The sequence below is a fragment of the Sardina pilchardus genome, chromosome 4 (assembly GCF_963854185.1).
Source record: "Sardina pilchardus chromosome 4, fSarPil1.1, whole genome shotgun sequence".
Taxonomy (NCBI): domain Eukaryota; kingdom Metazoa; phylum Chordata; class Actinopteri; order Clupeiformes; family Clupeidae; genus Sardina; species Sardina pilchardus.
Genome location: NC_084997.1, coordinates 7711476 through 7732506, shown reverse-complemented (window position 1 = coordinate 7732506; position 21031 = coordinate 7711476). Strand labels below are relative to the sequence as shown.

The 21031-nt window shown below is 42.1% G+C and overlaps 2 protein-coding genes across 4 annotated transcripts; one reads left to right on the top strand and one right to left on the bottom strand.

Moving 5' to 3' along the window:
- Positions 1-1251: 1251 nt before the first annotated feature.
- tfdp1a (transcription factor Dp-1, a) lies at positions 1252-9960 on the top strand. Of its 3 annotated transcripts, none has more exons than XM_062533939.1 (12): positions 1252-1455; positions 3938-4016; positions 4146-4212; positions 4387-4490; positions 4881-5002; positions 5429-5594; positions 5893-6039; positions 6266-6334; positions 6510-6661; positions 7622-7788; positions 8432-8510; positions 8642-9960. In XM_062533939.1, exons 2-12 carry the CDS (start codon positions 4005-4007, stop codon positions 8778-8780), a joined length of 1224 nt encoding a protein of 407 aa, XP_062389923.1. In that variant the 5' UTR covers positions 1252-1455; positions 3938-4004; the 3' UTR covers positions 8781-9960. The 3 variants fall into 3 exon arrangements, with proteins under 3 accessions (XP_062389923.1, XP_062389921.1, XP_062389922.1); XM_062533937.1 differs by having other exon boundaries at positions 1253-1460; XM_062533938.1 differs by lacking the exon at positions 1252-1455 and adding an exon at positions 2776-2852.
- Positions 9956-15384, bottom strand: mettl21cb (methyltransferase 21C, AARS1 lysine b). Its single transcript, XM_062533940.1, has 6 exons — positions 15157-15384; positions 14063-14243; positions 13428-13579; positions 13226-13343; positions 12602-12873; positions 9956-12469 (listed from the first exon to the last, which is right to left on the bottom strand). The coding sequence occupies exons 2-6, from the start codon at positions 14202-14204 to the stop codon at positions 12350-12352; spliced, it is 804 nt and encodes a 267-aa protein (XP_062389924.1). The 5' UTR covers positions 14205-14243; positions 15157-15384; the 3' UTR covers positions 9956-12349.
- Positions 15385-21031: the final 5647 nt, after the last annotated feature.

Here is a 21031-nt window from a genome sequence, read left to right as displayed (position 1 = left end):
AGGCCTATAAAGGGTCTAGTCTTTTAAAGTGAAATCAGTAGTGTTCTGTTCTGTCAAATTAATGAATATCGTTGTTTCAGGGTTGGACAGACTCGTAGTCTCGTGTTCACAAAATGTTAAATAGTAGAACGTAAATGGACCCTTTCGAACTTTGACTCTAACGTAGCTGAAGATCCATCTAGGTCTCCGACAGTAGTTCTTGGCCTAAAATGTTGCAAGTTGTTTGTACGTTTAAAGAGTAGGTAAACGACACTTCCCTGGCTGAAGCAAATTGGTAACTTTAAACCGCACCTCTTCAGACTAGCCAGAAGCAACATATCTGCAGCAGCTGCCGATGATACAGTGGGCCCATAGTAGGACCAGCTGCCTTTTTCACTTCACGCGAGCTATTAGTCGCTCATAAATTAGGCCCACTGTTAACTTTTCTGTATACGACCTAATGGCAGCAAATTATATCACCCCATCAGTTAGTGTGGTGGCACCTTACCAACTGATAATGTTTATATATTTTTCCTAGGTATGACTCGATCATCTCTTTGTAATGGTTGCCTCATAGCCTAGTATAGCCTAGGCTTGCCTAGTCCTTGCATAGTAAGGTTGTAACCATTTTAGCACGCATGGGACACTATATTGAACTGCTCAACAAACTAAAAAATCAATCAACAAATCTGCTTTTCCTATCACAAACAAGCAAGCGGTCACTTCAAAATACAGCCTATGCTGATCATCCAATGCTTTATCCTTCTCTAACAAGGTTTGTGAGACCTGAGTCTACTGCAGAATGCTGTTGTCATTCATTTATGAAGATATGCATGTTGGGTGGGAGGCTAATGACTGATAACGTCATTATCAGTCTTTGTCAGCTATTCCTGTGGCGTGTGTGTGTTGAAAATATGGGCTATTTTAAAAGAAACTGGGAAGGCTTAAAAAAAAAATCTTCCACACACATAATCTACCAATTTGAATCAATTAAGCCACGTTGAGGTCGTACAATAATGAGTGCAGAAGAATGGGTTTTGACAATTATGCTTGTTATTTGTAGGCTGGCCTAGACTTAATAGTAGGCCTAGTAGTAATTTTGTAGTTTGCAATAATAAGACGGAAGAACACATCCCGCATGGTTTTGACCAGTGACGTAAGGCGGCAGAGGAAACTGTGCCAACCAACCAGATAATCGCAGAGGCGTGGCTTTGTTGGACTGCACAGCCAACGTCATGTTTTGCATGTCCAATCATAATCACCTGTTCGTAGACACCGCCAAGCTCAGTTTCAGAGAAGGACGAAGACGGAGTTAACGGTGACTGTGTGCTTGCAGCGAGCAAACGTAAATCCAAGGGGAGCAATTTGGACGTAAACGCTCAACGTTTTGAGAAGATATTTGTTTAACTCAACGACTTTGGGAGATTTCTCATAACTTTTGACCTGTCTGAGGCAACATGCGTCAGCTCTGATAAAGTGAGGTATCCTGACATTATTGACCAATTCCTTACTTTGGCTAGGTTTTGTTATCATAGCTGATGGTAACGTTAACTTATTAACCTTGCTAGCAGGCATTATTTGTATAGAGTAACTTATTCAGGCAACGTTAATTCTTAAAAAATATAGCATCGCTATCAACGTTATGTTAGCCATACTAAATAGACGACATATCTAGCTCTCCAGATACTGAACATAACGTAAACGTTTCAAACAGATAGCTCACTTGACTGGTAAGCTTGCCAAATATTACGTTAGCCGAAGCCAGGCCTAACGGACGCTTGCCTTACTTTTTATGATTAATGTTTAATTGTTCTAACATATTCAGAACAGCACTATTAACGCTAACGTTAACCTTAACGGTAACGAACTGACATCTGGGCTTCCTAGTGCCAACATAATCTGATGTTATGTAGGTCATGTTGCTAATCACACATTGGTGTTAATAATGTGTACATGTGTTGTGTTTATGATATTGTTTTATCTTTCAGTAACGTGGTAGGCTGCATTGTTTCATGTGCACTTTCATGATATCTAGCTGTCTCTAGGTATATATATGTCAAAGATTCACTCCCTAATACATTAGCCATAATGTTAGCAAGCTAATGTCAGTATTGTTCGGGTTGACAGGCCGGGTTTTCGCGACATATGAATGGAAATTACAATTGACTTAGCTAGCTGAGTTAGCCTTGCATCTACTAGCCATACTAGCTTTGTAAAATGGCTGACTTGTCAGTTGCATTCAACCAAAAGATGTACCATCATTGTGCATTATCGTGTCAACTGAAAGTATTTCTTTCCTTGAAGACAATACAGTCAACAAGCACTTGGGGGAATGTGTAGTTCTCATCAATTTTGTGAACCTTAGTTATCCATTTGTGAGGCACGCGCACATTAGAAAAGCACAGAATTCGATTGTTGTCCCATTTGCATGACTGACTTCAGAGAGGCACGTTAAGTTAGTTGAGAAGTATAATTTCCATGGCATATTCGTAAACTTGTCCACACCAACTGTAGTTCACAAACTAAAGAACAATAATAGTCAAAGTAAACCATTTCAGCTCTACGACGTGTAACGTTGCACTACCGTTAATCTAGCTAGCTAGCTAGGTTTTTCCTAAAGCATCCATTTTGTCGAAGTGGTTCAGTTGGATGGGAATGAGTGAAATTATAACTGAAAAACACAGATAATTGTTTATTTTACAGCGAATATGACTGGTGCATTCACTTATCTTGGATGTATCGTAAACAAATTTATTCTTCTGTAGAGTTTTAGTTTCCTGTTTGGTGATGGGGCTTTAGACCTCCTCTTCCTCTCGTGTCCCTTATGCCAACAAAAACAGGGCTCGAAGGAGGCAGTATATTAGTGTTCAATCGTAAGTGCAATGGAAAATCTCCGTAATTTGTTGTTATTTTGCTTTTGTATGGTCGTACGTGTATCATGCATTCAGAAAAGATCAGTGAAGTCGAATAAGATTAATGAAATTCAGCACAGAGTAATTGCATACAAATGCGCGTTGTAGTGCAAAACGTGTTTCAAAGCAGCACCTTGCTAAGTTAGCTAGCGTGGTTTGCCATATGAATGTAAATAATATTACAAGTGGGTGCGTCAGATATATCTTACGAAGTAACTTTTTGGCCATGAATGCGCTTCCCAGCCCATTCCTTGTTATTTGTTGAAAGTTTTAGTTTGTCGAGGAATTGCTAGGCAGTGTACACGAAGCGGCCCGGTTGATTTTGCCAAAAGTTGTTTTAAGGGGGCAAAGTAGTTGGCTCTTTCTCAATTTAATGAATTTATATCTACTTATTCATTCGTACGCACTCACAGTTTAATATGGGGGTTATGTATACTTCAATCATTCTGGTAACGTTCACGAAAGGCAACTTAGCTCGCTAGCTAAACTAGTCATAGCTTGATTCAGCACTAGCTTTGTGCAGATAACGTTAGATGCTGTAAGCTAGCCGGTGGGGCCTGGGTTACTGAGCAAAATGAGGCTTTGCGCGGCATCGAGGCATACGCTTTTTGACGTGAGAGATTTCTTTTCGCTTCTGGTGAGATGTGACCTTATTACAGATTTCGGAAGTAACTACTATTTTGAAAAAATCGTGAAAGTCACAGATCAACCTGCGGCCTACCCATGAGCTGCCCCCACCACGCGCAAACTGTCACGGGGGTTCAGGTAGCCAGTCAGATTATAATGAAGAAGACTATAGATTGAGTGGTGTGGCTTGTCGTGGCAGTGTACTTACACTCGAGCTCTGTATACAGTTCTCCACCTTTATGCACTTGCAACAGTTAATTAGGGACTTTACATTAATTTTGTCACCTGGCTTTGAAGAATATCCTTAAAGTAAATCAGAATTTGAAGTTATGTCCCCATCCTATGTGAGTTGAATAGCACACATGCTTTACAGAAGTTGGGAAATGTTCGCAAAAGTAAGTCACATTCTTTTCCCCTAGGTGATTCAGTGATCTGGCACAGATTCCCAACAAAACCAAGCCATACCTATTTCATCCCCCAAGGATCATGGCCAAAGATGTGAGTACAGTCTGTGGGGATATGCTGTATTGTTTGGTCAGCCAGTAGTCTGTGTAGATGTTCTCTTTCCTACTCAATCAGCCTTCATTCAAAGATTGCCTCTGCTGACACCAGGTCTTCTCCTCACAGGCTGGTCTGATTGAAGCTAATGGGGAGTTGAAGGTTTTCATTGATCAGAATTTGAGTCCTGGTAAAGGTGAGTCAAGTTGTATAAGGGCAACATTGTGATTGTTGACTTGGATGTGGGCCATAGATATTGGAATAGATCTCTCATGCCCAATTAAGTGGACTGTTTTGTGGTGAATCAAGAAAAGTGTTTGCTTTTGTCTTTTGAAATGACAAACTTAAAAAAAAAAAACAATATCTTTAGGTGTCCTGTCCTTGGTGACAGTCCATCCACAGACACTTCCCATTGGGAAGCAACTTCTGCCAAAAACACTCGGTCCGTCTAATGTTAACATTGCTCCGCATTTGGTGAGTGTCATTGCCTTATTATTTGTGCTAAATGTTTTCTTTGTTTTCACTGGAGAATCATAGTTCTTGGAATCATTCAGTCATCGATAATAATGTATAGTAAATATAATCTTGTACCATTATTGGCAAGTAATTAGTTTGTGATCAAATGGTGTACTCATTTCCCAGTACCTGGGGAAGGTTGGTGTTTCCAGTACACTTATTTGAGTCGATAAATGCACATAAGTGTCAAGATGAATGAGAGTAAATGTTCTTCATGGACAATGGACATGAAAAGAACGAAACTCTTATGCTAAACCATAATCAGCTCCTTCGAGTATTTGAATTATATGCCTGAATAGCATGACTTGTGAGTCTTATAATGACCATATTGATTTGATTTTGCCATAGGTGATTGGCACACCTCAGAGACCCAGTGGCTCCAATGCCATATTGGTGAACAGTCCCCACACGCCCAGCTCACAGTTCCTAGCTCAGACCCAACCGTCCGAAGCCTCGCCTTGGTCCTCAGGGTGAGTGTCTGCTAACACATGTGGACCAAACAATGTTGTGGAGTGTTTGAATATGGGCGAGATCTAAATAAGATGTAAAGTTTAAAGTGGTTCTATTGCGAGAAGCTGATAGACTGTAATTGCTCTAGTTTGTCATTTCTGTGGAGTGTTTTAAGCACTCGTTGTATAAACCCAGCACCCCAGGACCCTTATTTAACATAACTAACCAGTATCGAGTTGCAGTTCTGACCGCCTGTGATACTCACCGCCTGGTCTTTCTGTTTTGTTTTTTTAATAAAGGTTCACTAGAGATATGTCAACTTGCTATATAGATCTGCAGTTCTTCATTTACTATACATCAAGTAATTCCTTATTGCTTCATGTCTGATTCTTCTGCGTTTCAATATTGACCACTGACGTCCATGCGTGCGCCTGGTCTGTCCACAGGAAGCGCAGCAAGAAGGGAGAGAAGAATGGGAAGGGACTGAGGCATTTCTCTATGAAGGTGTGTGAGAAGGTCCAGAAGAAGGGGGTCACCACCTACAATGAAGTGGCTGACGAGCTTGTGGCGGAATTCAGCTCTACAGACAACCACATTTCTCCCAATGACTCGGTGAGTCCACCTCGCTCATTCCACAGCTGCCCTCATAACTCCTGTCAATGTGTATTGCTTGCGCTGTTGTACTATATATAAAGCACAGACAGTAGGCTGGTGTCTGACCAGCCTTGTAACTGTCAGAATGGAAATGTAAAACAAATTAATAATTTGTGAAACAATGAAATGTACCTTTTTTGAGCACTGCACTGTATATCGGAGCAACAGCAGCCAAGTGTCCTGGCCGAAGTCCTCTTGATCGACATGTTGGCATTCAGTGGATGGCGTGTCTAAGAGTCCGCTCATTGTGTTCCAGCACGTGTACGACCAGAAGAACATCAGGCGGCGTGTCTATGACGCCCTGAATGTGCTGATGGCCATGAACATCATCTCTAAAGAGAAGAAGGAGATCAAGTGGATAGGCCTGCCCACCAACTCTGCTCAGGAGTGCCAGAACCTTGAGGTGAGGGTACAGTCTAAAATGGGTCCGAACTTTGACCATATGCACGAACCTTTGGCCCCAACACTGAACCCTCCTGAATAGGGTTGGGATAAGATACTCTGATACCCAGTTTATGCTTTTTATGGATGGCAACTGCATGACCACTCCATTTAACAAGGTGGTCCTGACAACAAGGTTTGGATTCAGCACATTTTTAAGGTACCTCACCCTCACTGTTCTTCCTCAGGTGGAGAGACAAAGACGACTTGAAAGAATCAAGCAGAAACAGTCCCAGCTCCAAGAGTTGATTTTACAGGTACTATTGGAAGTGGTGCTACCTTAATTAAACCTTTATGTTATTGGTTAATCTATGGCTTAGTCTTCTGTGTCTTTTGTTAAATTGTGTCTTTTGTTTTTGCTTCACATTTAAATGTCTCATGACTGGCTGCATGCTATAACGCTATGGTCGCTGGTCGATATTCCCTCTGCAGCAAATTGCCTTTAAGAACCTGGTACAGCGCAACCGTCAGACAGAACAGCAGACCAACAGGCAGCCACCCCCCAACTCGGTCATCCATCTGCCTTTCATCATTGTCAACACCAGCAAGAAGACAGTCATAGACTGTAGCATCTCCAATGACAAGTAAGTCCAGAATCTCAGAGAAATGCAGTAGCTTGTTTAACATGTTGCAGGGAAGGTGTCAAAGTTTAGAGGGTGCTCTGCAGCACATTAGCAGTTTGAGGTGTCAGCGTCATGAGGGTAGTGGATGGCCAGTTGTAAACATTATTAGCTACTGGCCGGTCAAGTCGCTACTATTTATACTCTTAAGTACATTTGTTTCTGTAAAGCTGTGGACTGTTACAGGATGGGGGTCATTTCTGTGTGGCAGAAAAGATTGATTTCTATGTTCCATTGTTTGTTAAAGTGGTGTGATTATGATTTTAGCCCAAAAGTTACCTTTTCCCATGGTTGCGTCTGGTTTTCCATATTTTCCTTTGTAGGCCTGCTTAGTAGTAATAAAATACAGCCATTTCATGCACATCTTACCATGTCTGTTCAGAATCTCTCTGGCACAACTGATCATGCACATACATTAACACATCTTATTCATTCACATTCCCAAATGTTCGTTATGCATATAGCTTTTGGGCCCTTTGAATCTACTGAAATGTTTGCTAGCGTTCATATGAGGTTGCTCTCAAACATACATGAATGCTAGGCAAAGGGTTACTTTAGAAAATTAGCAACTTGTATATTGTTAATACAATCAACTTATTACATTAATAGATGTTAAAATCCCTTGTGCCAAAATCAAAGGCAAAAACATATTAAGAAGGCCCTGTCCAAAATTAACTTAAAGAAGCTAACCACCAATCTGTCAACCAATGGTCACAAACACAAGACAAATGGCCAATCCCACAGCAGTATACGGTATACAGAGAATGAAAACCAGTTGAAATGTCTTTGCCTGTGGTAAAAGAATTTGAACGTACCTCTGGAGTTTTAGCTACTCTGTGTCGATAGGTTCCTCTTGTTGCTCATTGTCTACCTTGTCTCTTCCACTCCCATTCTCTCTCTCCCTGTGTCTTGGGTGTTGTGCAGGTTTGAGTACCTGTTTAACTTTGACAACATGTTTGAGATCCACGATGACATTGAGGTGCTGAAGCGCATGGGCATGGCCTACGGCCTGGAGGCGGGCACGTGCTCTCCCGAAGACCTGAAGGTGGCACGCGGCCTGGTGCCCAAGGCTCTGGAGCCCTACGTCACAGGTGAGGGCAAGGCTACTGGCCCCTTTCATTTCCTAATATATTTTTGCTCTCAGTTTTCAGCTGTACTTCACTTTCTTTGTGAGCCTCTGTAGAACCTTTACACGAAAGTGTAGAATTATAGTCAACTACATGAATCACACAATGTTCATGCCCACATGTTAGAACTGCGGTCTCATAATTTAATTCCACCATTTGAAAATGAAGACATGCATATGGAGAAAAGACTGATATGTTCACGAAGAATCTTAATAATCTTTCATGTGAACACCCAGTTCAACACCTCACTGAGGATCGTAAAACCTGTGGTTGTCCCCTGTGTTGCTAAGCAGTGGTATATGCTACACATAAATAGAACTAGCGTAATGTTCAGTGTGATCCCATTTTCTGAGCGTGGCTGGGTGCAGTCCTGATCTAATGTGTCTGTTGGCGGAGGCTCTGAAGTGTCAGCTTTTATCTGCAGAACGCCTGCATAGAGCTCTCCAAGGCTCCCTATGCCTTTCCAGTGCTAGACTCATCAGTGTGCCACACAGGGTTGTGCTCTCCCTGTCGCAGTGCTGGCTCTGCAGATCATATTTTCCCCCTCCCTGTGACTTGGTTGTGTGCTTTAACTCAAACTGACTCTCGACTCTTCACACTCTGGCAGAAATGGCCCAGGGTCCCATCAGTAGCGTGTATATGACGGGCGCATCGTCCTCCAATGGAGGTCGTTATCACGTCGGCAGGTAAGCGCCACACAGAGCTTGAACTTTTCTGTGTTCCAATGTTGTTGATGATGGCGTGATGATTTTGATACATATTTCATTATTCGCCTGTAATTCACCCCTCTGATCTCTCGCTCCCCCTCTGTGTGCAGTGACAGTGGAGCAGACGGAACTCAGGCGTCCAGCTCCAACGACTCTCACTACAGCGGCTCCCGGGTGGAGACCCCCGTGTCCTACATGGGGGACGAGGATGAAGACGACGACTACGACGAGAACGATGACGACGACTAACCCTGCCCTTGTCATCAGTCCTGAGTGCACACCTCTCCAAAAGGCCATATTCAAGGGATGTATCTTCATCACGCTCTCACTCTACTGTGCTCTGTCTCTGTCTCTTCCCCTTCCTTCTTCCCCACGACCTCCTTACTCGACAAGGGCATTGAAGAGTGTCAACATGAAGGGCTAATGCCCAGTTCATCTTGTTCTCCTTGGATCCTACATGTGGGGTGGGTTCCAAAATCCAAATATTCCACGTCAGGATCTCATACCCCACTGCCTGCTGGGAGTAGTAGTTCTTCAGCAGACGGACTCCGCTGTAGTTGTAAGGAATAAATACCATCTCCTCCTCGTGCAGCACGCTATCAGGACGTTTGGCCACCCTGTTCTGCACCATGACTCTTCCCCCACCTGAGAAACCTCCAAGTTAAATTTCCCTTGCCGCAGGCTGCCAACTAGTGTTGGATAATGTGTAGAGTGACCTCTGTGTGAAATAGTTTATCTCCAGTTTAAGTTTATTCTATTCTGAACACGCGACGTGGTCTGAATACTCAAGATGGCGGTCACCCTCTAGACTGAAGGATTGGAGAATCTGACGCTGGCTGCCATGTTGCCCCATCCGCTGGGCAGATCTATGGATGTGTGGACACTTTTTTTTTTTTTTTTTGTATGCTGATTCTTAGCAAGATTTTTAAATGAAATGATTTTCCCCTCTCCCCTGTGTGTTTGGCTCACTGCCGACTTCTGGGCAGCTTTTTTTCCCCTGGCGTGGGGATGCTCTGTTGAGCAGATTTATTTTGTTTGTTTGTTTGTTTGTTTCAGAGCTTTAGAGGTGATCCTTCCCCTCAGACTGCCTGTTATTCCTTTTTGTGTTTACCAATGATGGGGGCGTCAGGGGAGTGAAATAAAACTCTATTACCCACGAGCGTTTATAGGAAAAACAAAAAAGCTTTTGTTTGTGAATGATGTGTTGGGTCTCCTGAAGATTGTAGTTTGTAGAGTCCTCTTCAGGTTGGTAATAAAATGGAAATGGTAAGGTTGTATCCAAACTGTGTGTAATTATAGGTCTTTTTTGACTCCCTTTGAACATATTTTTTAAACCTGAACAACACATGTACTGACTCTTCCAAGTAACTTTTCTGTAATCTAATATAAGTTTGGAAATTAAATATAGAGAATGTTTTAACAAGTCGAATTCAATGTGTTTATTGCTGACACTAATGTATCAATAACACTGCACAAAATGAAATCAAATGGAAAAACAATAAAAATCTATTTTATATAGTCCATATGTGTGGGTTTGAGGTACAGACACACACCCATTTGAATTCCCTAAGCCCGACAACACATCCTTAATTAAGCCACTGTGTTGTATCTCCCAGTCTGAAGAGGAGAGGGGAGACCCACACCCTCAGAGCTGTAAACAAGAGCAGACATTTCCTCCAGTGGGCACTCCCCTGAGAGCGGCAACACAGCGCTCTGTTCTAACCCTGGAAGAATGTCACAGCCAGCATGCCATGGTGATAGGCTTGCAAGGACTTGGCGACTCAGGACAAGGGTAAATATGCCTCAGAAAAATATAATACTGAGGGAGCAGTATGTGGGGTTTCCCAATGTGAGGATTATATTTGTGTGTGCATCTTTATTCTTTTTCAGGCCTGTAAAATGTGTGCAAAGATCAAAAATGATAATGTTAACGCCTAATATTGGGAAAAATAAAATGCAGAATTGCTTTTGCCTGGCTGGCACCAGACTGATTCTAAATGAGGTTGAGAATTGGTCTGGGGGCAATTTGTTCACTTCCAATTTGGAGTATTTACTTAAATCTGAAGAAAATGCACATTTGTTTAATTTTATACTGGTGCTCTCAGTGCTGCCAACCATGCTCCTCTGTCCTCAAATAAAGCCCGCTCCATGCCAGGTAAGCAATTGTTATTGTTATTGGTGGGTTTTTGATGATTCAGACATTGACTTAAAATGGGGATAACACAATCACAGATCTGAGGAAATTCAAATTCACTCACAGATTTGTTTGGTTCACCCAGACTAGAATTTCAAGAAATGGTAAATTCATGCTTTCTGAGCTGCACCTCTGAAGATGTACTGAAGAAATAATATTACCAGGTGAAATCAGCCAAGTTGTGAAATACAGCTTATGCAATAACTGGCACAATGATCTTGCCATATCTACACAATACGAAGAGACATTCGCCTTAAAGAGGAACAATGCAGGATTGGCGATTTCATCTCTGGTTTCGGTTTCGTTTTTCGTTTTCGCTCGTTTTATGCTTGCACATTTCTCTGCAGAGCTTCCCCGACAGCTTTAGCGTGTATATTTATACATATATAGGCTATATATAAATATATAAATTGCAAGCGTGGTTCTTCTTGTTCCTTACGCGTCTCTGACTTCCAGATGTAAAAAGCAGACGATCGTTAATCAGAAAGTTGCAAGGTTGTATTTAGCGGATAGGGACACTAGGGGCGGGAGGAAATGTGACTGTTTTCCATAAAACTGGTCAGTCAAGCAAAACAACGATTTCTCAACGATTTCTATGACTATGAAAAAGTTGCATAGGGTCTCTTTAAAACTGTTGACACAAACTTGTGCTCATCCTTTCAAAGACTCAAGAGGGCAGTATTGCTTTAGTAGTCTCAGTGGCCTGCATCAGACAACTCAATGGCCAAGAACAAGTGTGATTAACATGGGGTGCACAGTTTGGAAAAAATATCAACAGTCTGACTACAGTTCATTATGCAGAATTTCACTTCAAGTTGGGCCACTTGTGATTGGTGAGCGTGCCTAGTGCATGACAGGCTGTGGTAGTGTAGTACCAGGAGTTGTGCTGGCGTGCTGTAGCCTGAACGTTGTGGGTTCAATTCCCTGCATCCACTATTGTGCCCTTGAGCAAGACACTTAACCCCTGTGTTGCTCTGGGGACAATACAATCCCTTGCAATATAGTTGACTCTGTATGTTAACATACACATATATGTAAGTCACTTTGGACAACAGTGTCTGCTAGATGTATGAATATAAATGAGAAGCACTCCTGTTAAATGTACTTCACTGTCTGTCATACAATGAGGATAATATGAATATAAATCATAGATGTGACAAGATTATCCATGGGGACAGAGTTGGAGTTGCACGATTACTTGCAGGCTTTGCAGTTAGTTAATTGCATTAGTTCAAATTTGGTTTAATTGTGCTTACAGTATCTCATGTATGAATTCCTGTAGTTTCAGACTGAGTTATTCTATTTATTACCAAAGTGAGCTTGCAAGATTATAGATTTTATCAAAATCGTCATTATATTACACATAGTATAATTACAATCAAAATATCAGTATGCAATGCAAAGGAACCCCATCTTACAAAATATTATTGAATGACTCCTCTGAACATTATTTTGGAGCACTGTTCAGGAATGTCGTGTTAAACTAGTAAGACAAGGTGCTTTTCATAGCATACCGAGAATGCTATGCAACGTGACAGCACCCCATCTTTCTTTTCAGTCCTTAATCTAAGGATCTCACTCCCCCTTCTTATCCAAAGGCGTTTCGCTCTCTTGTCTTTGCTCTTCATTTCTTGAAAGTGGCCTTGTAGATCCTTATTTGCTCCTGTGGTATCTCAGCAAGCACAGTCGTGTCAAAGGCATTCTTGAAGCGCTCTATGAAACGATGGTCAGTCTCAAACCGTACCTGGGTGGGGAAAAAAAGGCAATAGTGCCTCTAGTCAAGAGCTTTCAATTCAGTTATTACACTTGCACTCTACAATATAGGTCAAGACTAAAGGGAACCTTAAGAGACAATTTGTTATTTTGCCCAACAGACCTTGTTAGACCAAATGAGAGTGGTCCCAGGACGGCAGAAGTGCTCCATGGTCACCAGCAGTTCGTCCAGACAGTCGTGGTGGTAGACCACATCTGCAGCCAGGACATAGTCATAGTGGAAGATGGAGGAGGGGAAGGTGCGCTGGAGGTTGAGTCCCCACGCCAGCGTAGCCACCTGGGGGGTGTAGCGACAGCGGCCACGGGTGTTCCGTGAGAGGTTGAACCTCAAATTAGCCAGGATGTCCGGCAAGTCGGTCGCAGTGACCCAAGCCCCTGCCAATCAGATGCAGTGCAGGTACAACTCAACACGTTTGATAGACCAAATAGAATGAGCCTGAATATAAAGTCTGATTTTTTTATGACCAGTTGACCTATGATGGAGAGGATGGGATATTTGTTTGTATACCTCACGCTATACATCATGCCAGTAGGCTATTCAGATTGAGTGGTGCTCCTGGATTCATATGAATCTGAATTGCAGTAGGTGACATGCAAATGCACCAAAAGTGATTAACTCTGGTAGTTATTACAGAAAGCATAATCGTTGTATTGTAATGAACTGCCCCTCACATTTTCACCCAAACCAACATTCAGTGAACTCCCAACAGATATCAGGCACTCTTACCTAGTAAGCAGGCCACTATGGACACCAGGCCAGTCCCTGCTCCTATCTCCAGCACGGCCTTGTCCCTCAGATCAATCTGCTCAGGGTTATTCTCCAAGTACTTACAAAGAGCCAGAGCCTGTAGGAACACACGCATGAAACTGTTATGATAATAAGCATCCAGAACTCATCTCTCTTATATGTGGCTCAATCTGATAGCTACCCCTGGCCAGGTGAGGGCGCCAAAGGAATCGACAGACTCCTTGATGCTTATTTCTTGTCCAGCAAAACTGAAGGTTTCGTTGCTTGGCTCCCAAGCCTTGGGCTTTTTCTCTGGCGCCAAACCTTTAAACTTCTCCCACACCGCCACTGGCACTGTGCAAATGAAAAGGCACATTAGCAATGGCAAAGGTACAATATACCCCATCACCAGTGTTCATGTAATGGCTCATACAAGAACTCACAGCAGTTTACTCTAGAGCAGGGGTGGTAGGTTTGGGGCCAGTGGGGCCATGTGTGCTCTAGTATCTGGTCATTTTGAACTGTTCTTTGGTGAAAACATTGGCAGGACACTTGTAGATTTCTCCACCAGTATTCAAATGTTTGGATAAAGGCACCTGCTTAATACCAGTCAACTTTAACTTTGAATGTCAAGTGAGCACAATATTTGTAGACTTGTAAGACCTTTGGCAGAATGTCAAGTGAGCACAATATTGTAGACTTGTAGACTTTTGGCAACAATCATTTTGAGGGCAAGTTGTTTTCATATTGCCAGGTATTGAATGGCTTTTTTAGGATCATGTGACGAGACCACACTCATAAGTCTTCACCCAGACAGTAGACTTCTTCTACACCTACCGTCCTCAGACTGATCTTCCTCTTCCTCTTGCTCGTTAATATCCTCTTCCTCACACCTGGCGTCCTCTATTCTGGTCACTAAACACAGGTTGCGGCACTCCATCCCCTCTGCTGTGGGCTTACCCAAGTAATTACAGTCCATGGCACCGTACCCCTCTGGTCTGAGGACCTCTGTTGTGACCTGTGAGGCGCATGGTACAGGGATTCAGTTTACACAATTAAAGCTTGTAGTGCCTTTATTTATAACTCACGTCCACTTACTTAGCCATGCAAGAAAGGAATACCTGCAACAGCTCAGACATGGCATCACTGGTTACTGAATCATATTTCAGTGTCTTTTTTATACTAGTGTTCTGCCCTCTGCTCCAAGGCCATTTGTCGCCTTGAGTGCTTTCATCTGTCCTAATTTGTGGACTCCGTCAACAGTTTTCCTTTACTACATAGCTCCCTTTTTAAATGCAGTAACTCTTCATGAGCATAATTTTCAAATGTGGTCTTTTTTCCAAATGAACCCTCTTTAACTAACTAATGCAAATCCAGTGTGTTGAGTGGCTTTAGTCTCCCAAAGCAAGTTCATGGTGATTTTTTTCTGTCAGTTTGATCTTCATTAGTTTAACTTCAGCTGGTATATCTCTCTCAGTCTACGATTAAAGGTTGAGGTACTTTTAATATTTTATTTTTTTGCTGGAATATCCTTTATTGACTTGACCTTAGGAGTAATTTTTAAAAATGGCATTTAAGATAGGGTTTCATTACAAAATTCAAATATTATAGATCTTTGAGAACCTCAGATCCAGTCATCATGAAACTTCCCTGCCCATGCACTCCATGTAAATATAATTGGATTGTCCTACTAAAACAGACGGTATTAGCCACTTTTCATGCATGCCCAGTAAAAATGTCTGAGTCCTGATTTATGTTTTGAAATGTGATATTTCAGCTGATGTTCTATACAAAACACTTAACTCTTAATCCTTAGCACTGACCATGTGTCTCGTAATTCCAAGTAGAGATGTTCATTGCACAAATTTTATCAGATGGACCAGTGGCATTACATTAAAGCTTGACAGAATACAGAGATACATTTGACCAACCTGTGTGAGCAGTTGCTCTCTCTCTGTCTCCCCGAAGTTTGTCGGAAACACAACTAGTGTTGGTTAGTCCTGTAGTAACACAACTAGTGTTGGTCGATCCTGCGGAAACTCAGCTAGTGTTGGTCAGGCCTGCATTTATGCCAGAGCAGCATCTCTCCAGACACGCCCAGGGAGTACGAGCTATATTTACAGCTGCACTCAACCAGAGGGATGAGAAGTGGTGGCCGTGAGAGAGGGACAAGAGGAAAAGCTGACTAAAGCCCACCCTACTGCGATGACTGATCCTCTCCGATCCCCAATCCCCTGCAGCCTCCGTTTGAGCTGTGTTTGTGTGTGGTGGTGGGGGGGAGCTTGGCAGCTATGGTAGCGTATCTCCTTTCCTTGAAGTTGTGCAAGTGTGTGTCAGAAACCAGAATTAGTTCAAGTGGATAGTTTAGTTAGTGCATGCTTATTGGTTAAACAAGTGTATGTCACACACAGAATATTCTTTTTTATTGGCAAGCACAGAACAAGTGCACTATCTCTGCAGCATGAGTTGTTTTGCCACTCAGATGTCAGGACGTGGATAAGTGAGAGGGTTTCCAGAAGAACATATTTCCATCTGCTCCTCTCATTCTGCTGCCAAGGCTGTCCCAGGCCTCCTGTGGCAGTACTTAATCTGGCAGTGGGCACCACTCACATGTACTGTAGCTGAGCTGCCCTCCTGCCTCCCTCCAAATCCTGGGACGTGTTATTATCTGCCCCCCCTGGATGGAAAGCCAAAGCAGGGAATGCATCCTTCACGTATAGGGTATGTTTTCTTAGGCCATGGCACTGAGGAACCACTAACTCCAGCTCTCTCTGACCTTCCAATTCCGATTCCAGTCATCTGTCAAGCAGCGATAATGGCAGAGAGCAACACAGCAGAGAGAAAACTCTGATGTGATCTGATTTACAGCACTGATAGAGGAGACCAGTCCCTAGAGCATAAATAAGAGGGCTGCCCTGGCGGTCGCATACAGCCCAGATTCCAGTGGCCAGGCATTCCCAGTGTCAGCACAAAGGAGTCTGCTGACCTAATGGCCCCATATTAGGGGCTTCTAAGTTAGCAGTGGTTTCAAGTGTTTCATGTTAGACTCCCCATCTTGCAATATGTCATTGGATAACGGGGAAGGAGAGCGACCCCACTCATATATATAAATATAGCATGCTATCTGAAATATAATATTAACAAATATTTGAGATGGTACACATTCAATGCAAATGCACAGAAATGTTATGCAAGTTATTGCTACGAAAATCATTTCAGTGATAGTTATTGCAATGCAATTGAACAATAATATGCGAACAGTATAGATTTCTAGATTGTCCATTGTCACATGACAGACAATTTGAAGAAGAGATGATTTGTTAATACCCCATTAATCACATTTTTTTCACACAAATTATCTCATAATGACAAATTCCTCTTTGTGTCATGGTTGTAGCGGACTGATGGCTACTGCCCATCATAGGTCAACCTGCGGAAAAGCAGCATGTCCTCCTGATCACGTCTCAGCTGAACATAGCTGAGATCAAAGAGCCGCTGAGGATCTTGAGCTCATCTTGATATACTGTGCCCGTCAACAAAGCAAATGCATGGGTGCACTGTAACCTTTAGACCACCGCTTCACTAATATGCATCTTACTTCCTGATACATTGCTGTGAACATCGACGTGACATCCTGCTGTATCTTGATAAGGTCTCCCTTCAAAAAAGACTTCCTGCTTATAAATGATAAATAATTAAAATAAAAGAATGATGCAAAAATGCCAGTTAATACAAACAAATAGAGTCAAGATGTCCAGGCCCCACAGACACAGACAGTTGTTGTGGACACATATGGACAGTTAATGACTGTGTTTACTCTCGCACCACCAAGGGATACTTCTCCTGTATCCAGCTTCACATTGCATTTCTGGTTGTTAATGTGTTCAATGGCATGAAGCCCAATTGAGCGAGAGGGAGCGAGAGCCTGCTCCCTCACACAGGACATAAAACAACATTCAGTAGAGCTCAGGCTGCAGTCTCAAGTCTCCCATGTTTTGAAATGACCCCCATGAAGTCACCCACTCATCTCAGTGACAGAGAGAGAGAGAGAGAGAGAGAGTGCCAAGGATCCCAGACATACTCATCCTTATTGGCCAGCTGGAGGCGGGGGGAGTGGGGCGTTTAAGGGTCGTCGGGTCTCTGGAAAAGGCCCCAGCAGGGTCACTATAGTGATTTCATAAATGGTGGAATTTGGGTGATGAATGACAGATGTCAGCGCTGACCCTGATCCGCTCACCGCCGCCCCGCGGTCAGAGCTCAGGGGCCCATTAAGCGGTCTGCGTATCGGAACAGGTGGGCTGCACAGACTAGCTGGAGGCTTGAGCCCTGAAGCAGTGCCCAGCAGCCACCCGACAGGGTGTTAAAGAGATCTGCGGTTTTATTGGGGCTTTACCGAATGGGATCTGCGTTATGTGAACCTATTGCATTGGACTGACATCATCAACTTTCTCCAAACCAGTGAGCGCTGTAAAAAAATAAAACTATGTTCTATTCAATAGAGTTGATATTTGTAATATTTCAGATAGGAACAATTTTATTATTATGAATGTATGCAGAAAACCATGTTAGACCAATGTTTTGCACATCAATGATGTGTTAGCATGTTTTTGAGAATAAACTGAACATAGAAAATGTATAAGAGAAGTGCATGTGCACGTTGCCTGACATCCGGGGTTTCAACATGGATCATCCCCAAATTGGGCTTGGCCCCTTACATCCAGTAAAAGGAACTCTGTAATCAAAGTTTTTATGGTTTTTCCATGTGAGAAACACACAATATAGCATACTTATCACATTTTACAACAGGCAACAGCACAGAACACACACTATACAGCAATAGTGACAGCAATAGTGGCAAGAAAGACAGAAAAAGAACACATTTAAAACACATACACATACAGTACATAATAGGTAAAATAGGAGCCTGTGGCACAGTAAAAGGAACTCTGAATTCTTCAGCATTAACCAAGAGATTTTGGACAGTTCCATGCTCCCAACTTTGTGGAAACAGTTTAGGGATGGCCACTCCTGTTCCAACATACTGTGCACCACATACTGTAGCAAGGTCCACAAAACATGGATGACAGAATTTAGTGTGGATGAACTTGACTGGCTTACACAGAGTCCTGACCTCAACCCAATAGAACACCTTTGGGGTGAATGACAGCGGAGACTGAGAGCAAGTCTCCTCGTCCAACATCAGTGTGTGACCTGACAAATATGCTTCTGGAAGAATGGTCAAAAAATCCCACAAACACTCTCCTAAATCTTGTGGAAAGCCTTCCCAGGAGAGTTGAAGCTGTTATAGCTGGAAAGGGTGGACCAATGTCACATTAAACCCTATGGATTAAGAATGGGATGTCACTTAAGTTCATATGCGAGTCAAGGCAAGTGACGTAATACTTTTGGCAATATAGTGTACATGGAGAAAAAACAAAAACAAAGATGCGATGGAAGAAGATTGCCTCAGCTAAAGAAAATTCAAAAATGTAAATCAGGTTTATTGGCCAAGTATACTTGCATATACAAGGACTTTGGTCTCTGCATTCATCCCATCCATGAATTAGTGAATACACTGAGCACACGGTGAGGTGAACCACTAACCTGGAGCAGTGAGCTGCCTTTCTATAGCGGCACTCGGGGAGCAGTGAGGGGTTAGGTGCCTTGCTCAAGGGCGCTTCAGCCATGACCCCAACCACCTGCAACCCTTTCGGTTATATGCCCAAACGCCAAGTAGGCCATCGCTACCCCATTACAATTACAAGATGAAGATGATGTGTGTGGTGTGTTTTTGAAAATCATCTTTGAATGATTTGTCATCTCTATTATAGGAGACTGATCCAGATGATGGGGCCATAAAGAGAGTGGCTGTGGGGGTGCTTTATGTCCTTGAGGACTGTGCATGTAGAAACCTCCCGTCCTAAGGGTAAGGTGCAATACATTTTATTGGTTCTTGTTATTTGACATTCATTTATAGTTCTTGTATGTTGGTTACAATGGTAATATTTACTCCCAACACTTTTTTATGTTCAGCCACTGTGAATTGGGGCTGTTAGGGCCATGTCCTGAGTTCCAGAAGACTGTGACATTGTCTACTGTGACATTTATCTTCATTGAAAACATTTCTGTGATCTTTCTGTTTATTTTTCATTCACATTAATATGATTTTGAAGAGGTTTAACTGCATAGTGCCACTTTTTTTAAAATAGTTAATGTTTTTTCCAGTTAGTCTATTAGCCTGTTTGATGCTCATTGAGCTCAATGCAAATCAAACAGGCTAATAGGCTGACTGGAAAAAGCACCATGCCAATATCTAGCTATGGTGAAGGGTATGTGATGATGTGGGGCTATTTTAATTCCAAAGGCCAAGGGAACTTTATCAGGATGCATAATATCCTGGATCCATGAAATAGCTGGCCTTTAAAAATAAAAACATATAAAAAATCCTCTTGCTCCTATGGGAAGTTAACATAGAGGTCAAATACGTATGCCCCCTGTATCTAAGGAAGAACACTTATCTATTTACGATACATTCTTCAATCACAAAGAAAATTAGTGTCCTTAGCGGTTTGATTTTTACAAATTTTTTTAATTAAGGCATTACAATCAATTCTCAAAAGATGATTTTATATTCCACTTTTTAGTCAACTTTAGCATGGGTGCAAATACTTACTGAACCCACTGTACTGAACTGGTGTATAATCCATAAACTGATAGAAAATAATGTATTATGATTATTATTACCTCCGCCAAGGAAGCTATGTTTTCGTCTGGGTTTGTTTGTCTGTTTGTTTGTTAGCAAGATAACTCAAAAAAGTTATGGATGGATTTCGATGACATTTCTGAAATGACCCAAATTAGAAGCCACTACATTTTGGGAGTGATCCAGATTACTGTCTGGGTCCAGGAGGCGATTGTGTTTTCGTTTGGCGGAGGAGTGCTTTTCTAGTTGAATATTAATATCAATATTATAATACCACAGTATCACCACATGTGACTTCACTAATCAAAGCAGCATTTCCCTCCATGTTTTAGTAAATAGACTATGAAATAAAATAAATGTATACTAAAACAAGGGACGTGTTGCACACTGGACAGCTATTGATTCGCCTGTGGTACCAGCATGGCGCTATGTAGTCAGAAAAGCTGTGTAGGTAATGCACTATTTGTTATGTAATAATATATTTATGATTATTCATATTATATTACTGCTTTCGTGCTGATAAATCTAATTAATTTATGTATAGATAGATAGATAGATACTTTATTGATCCCCAAGGGGAAATTCAAGAAGTAGGGTAGTATCAGTGCAGCATAGTTGCCCACAACATTAATTATACCTGAATTGAATTGAACCGAGTTCTAGACATGTCATAGTATAATGATGATGAAACAACTTAATAAAAATTAAGCATTCACAATAACATAATTAAATATCTGCATAGCATTTGGCCAGGGTAAAAGTAAAGAAAAGGAAATCTGTTGGTTGCTTACACAGATCTTAGTAATCAGAGGTAACCCCAAAAGTCAAAGGTCACCAAATGTGTTGGGTGTCCCCAGGATGATGTCATGAGTGCTTGTACCAAGTTTGGTTAAACATGTTAAAGGGTTACTGAGAAATTGGCTTACTTCCTGTTTCGTGATCTCTACGTTACATTTCATTGGCTGTCACGGCAAAACGCCCTTGAATTTCAAGAGAATGCATTTGTGCGTCATGGTCTGAAGATGTTTCGAGAAGATTACAAAAAATTGTGACAAGAGAAACCTTTTAAAGGTTTTGGATCAAATCAAAGATGGCAGAAAATC

Coding starts and splice junctions, on each gene's coding strand:
- tfdp1a (XM_062533939.1), top strand. Junction 6,040..6,265: donor AGGAGTGCCAGAACCTTGAG/GTGAGGGTACAG, acceptor GTTCTTCCTCAG/GTGGAGAGACAAAGACGACT. Junction 6,662..7,621: donor TGTAGCATCTCCAATGACAA/GTAAGTCCAGAA, acceptor GGTGTTGTGCAG/GTTTGAGTACCTGTTTAACT.
- mettl21cb (XM_062533940.1), bottom strand. CDS start 14,204: ATGGACTGTAATTACTTGGGTAAGCCCACAGCAGAGGGGATGGAGTGC. Junction 13,344..13,427: donor GCGCCCTCACCTGGCCAGGG/GTAGCTATCAGA, acceptor GTGTTCCTACAG/GCTCTGGCTCTTTGTAAGTA. Junction 12,874..13,225: donor CATAGTGGCCTGCTTACTAG/GTAAGAGTGCCT, acceptor TCTGATTGGCAG/GGGCTTGGGTCACTGCGACC.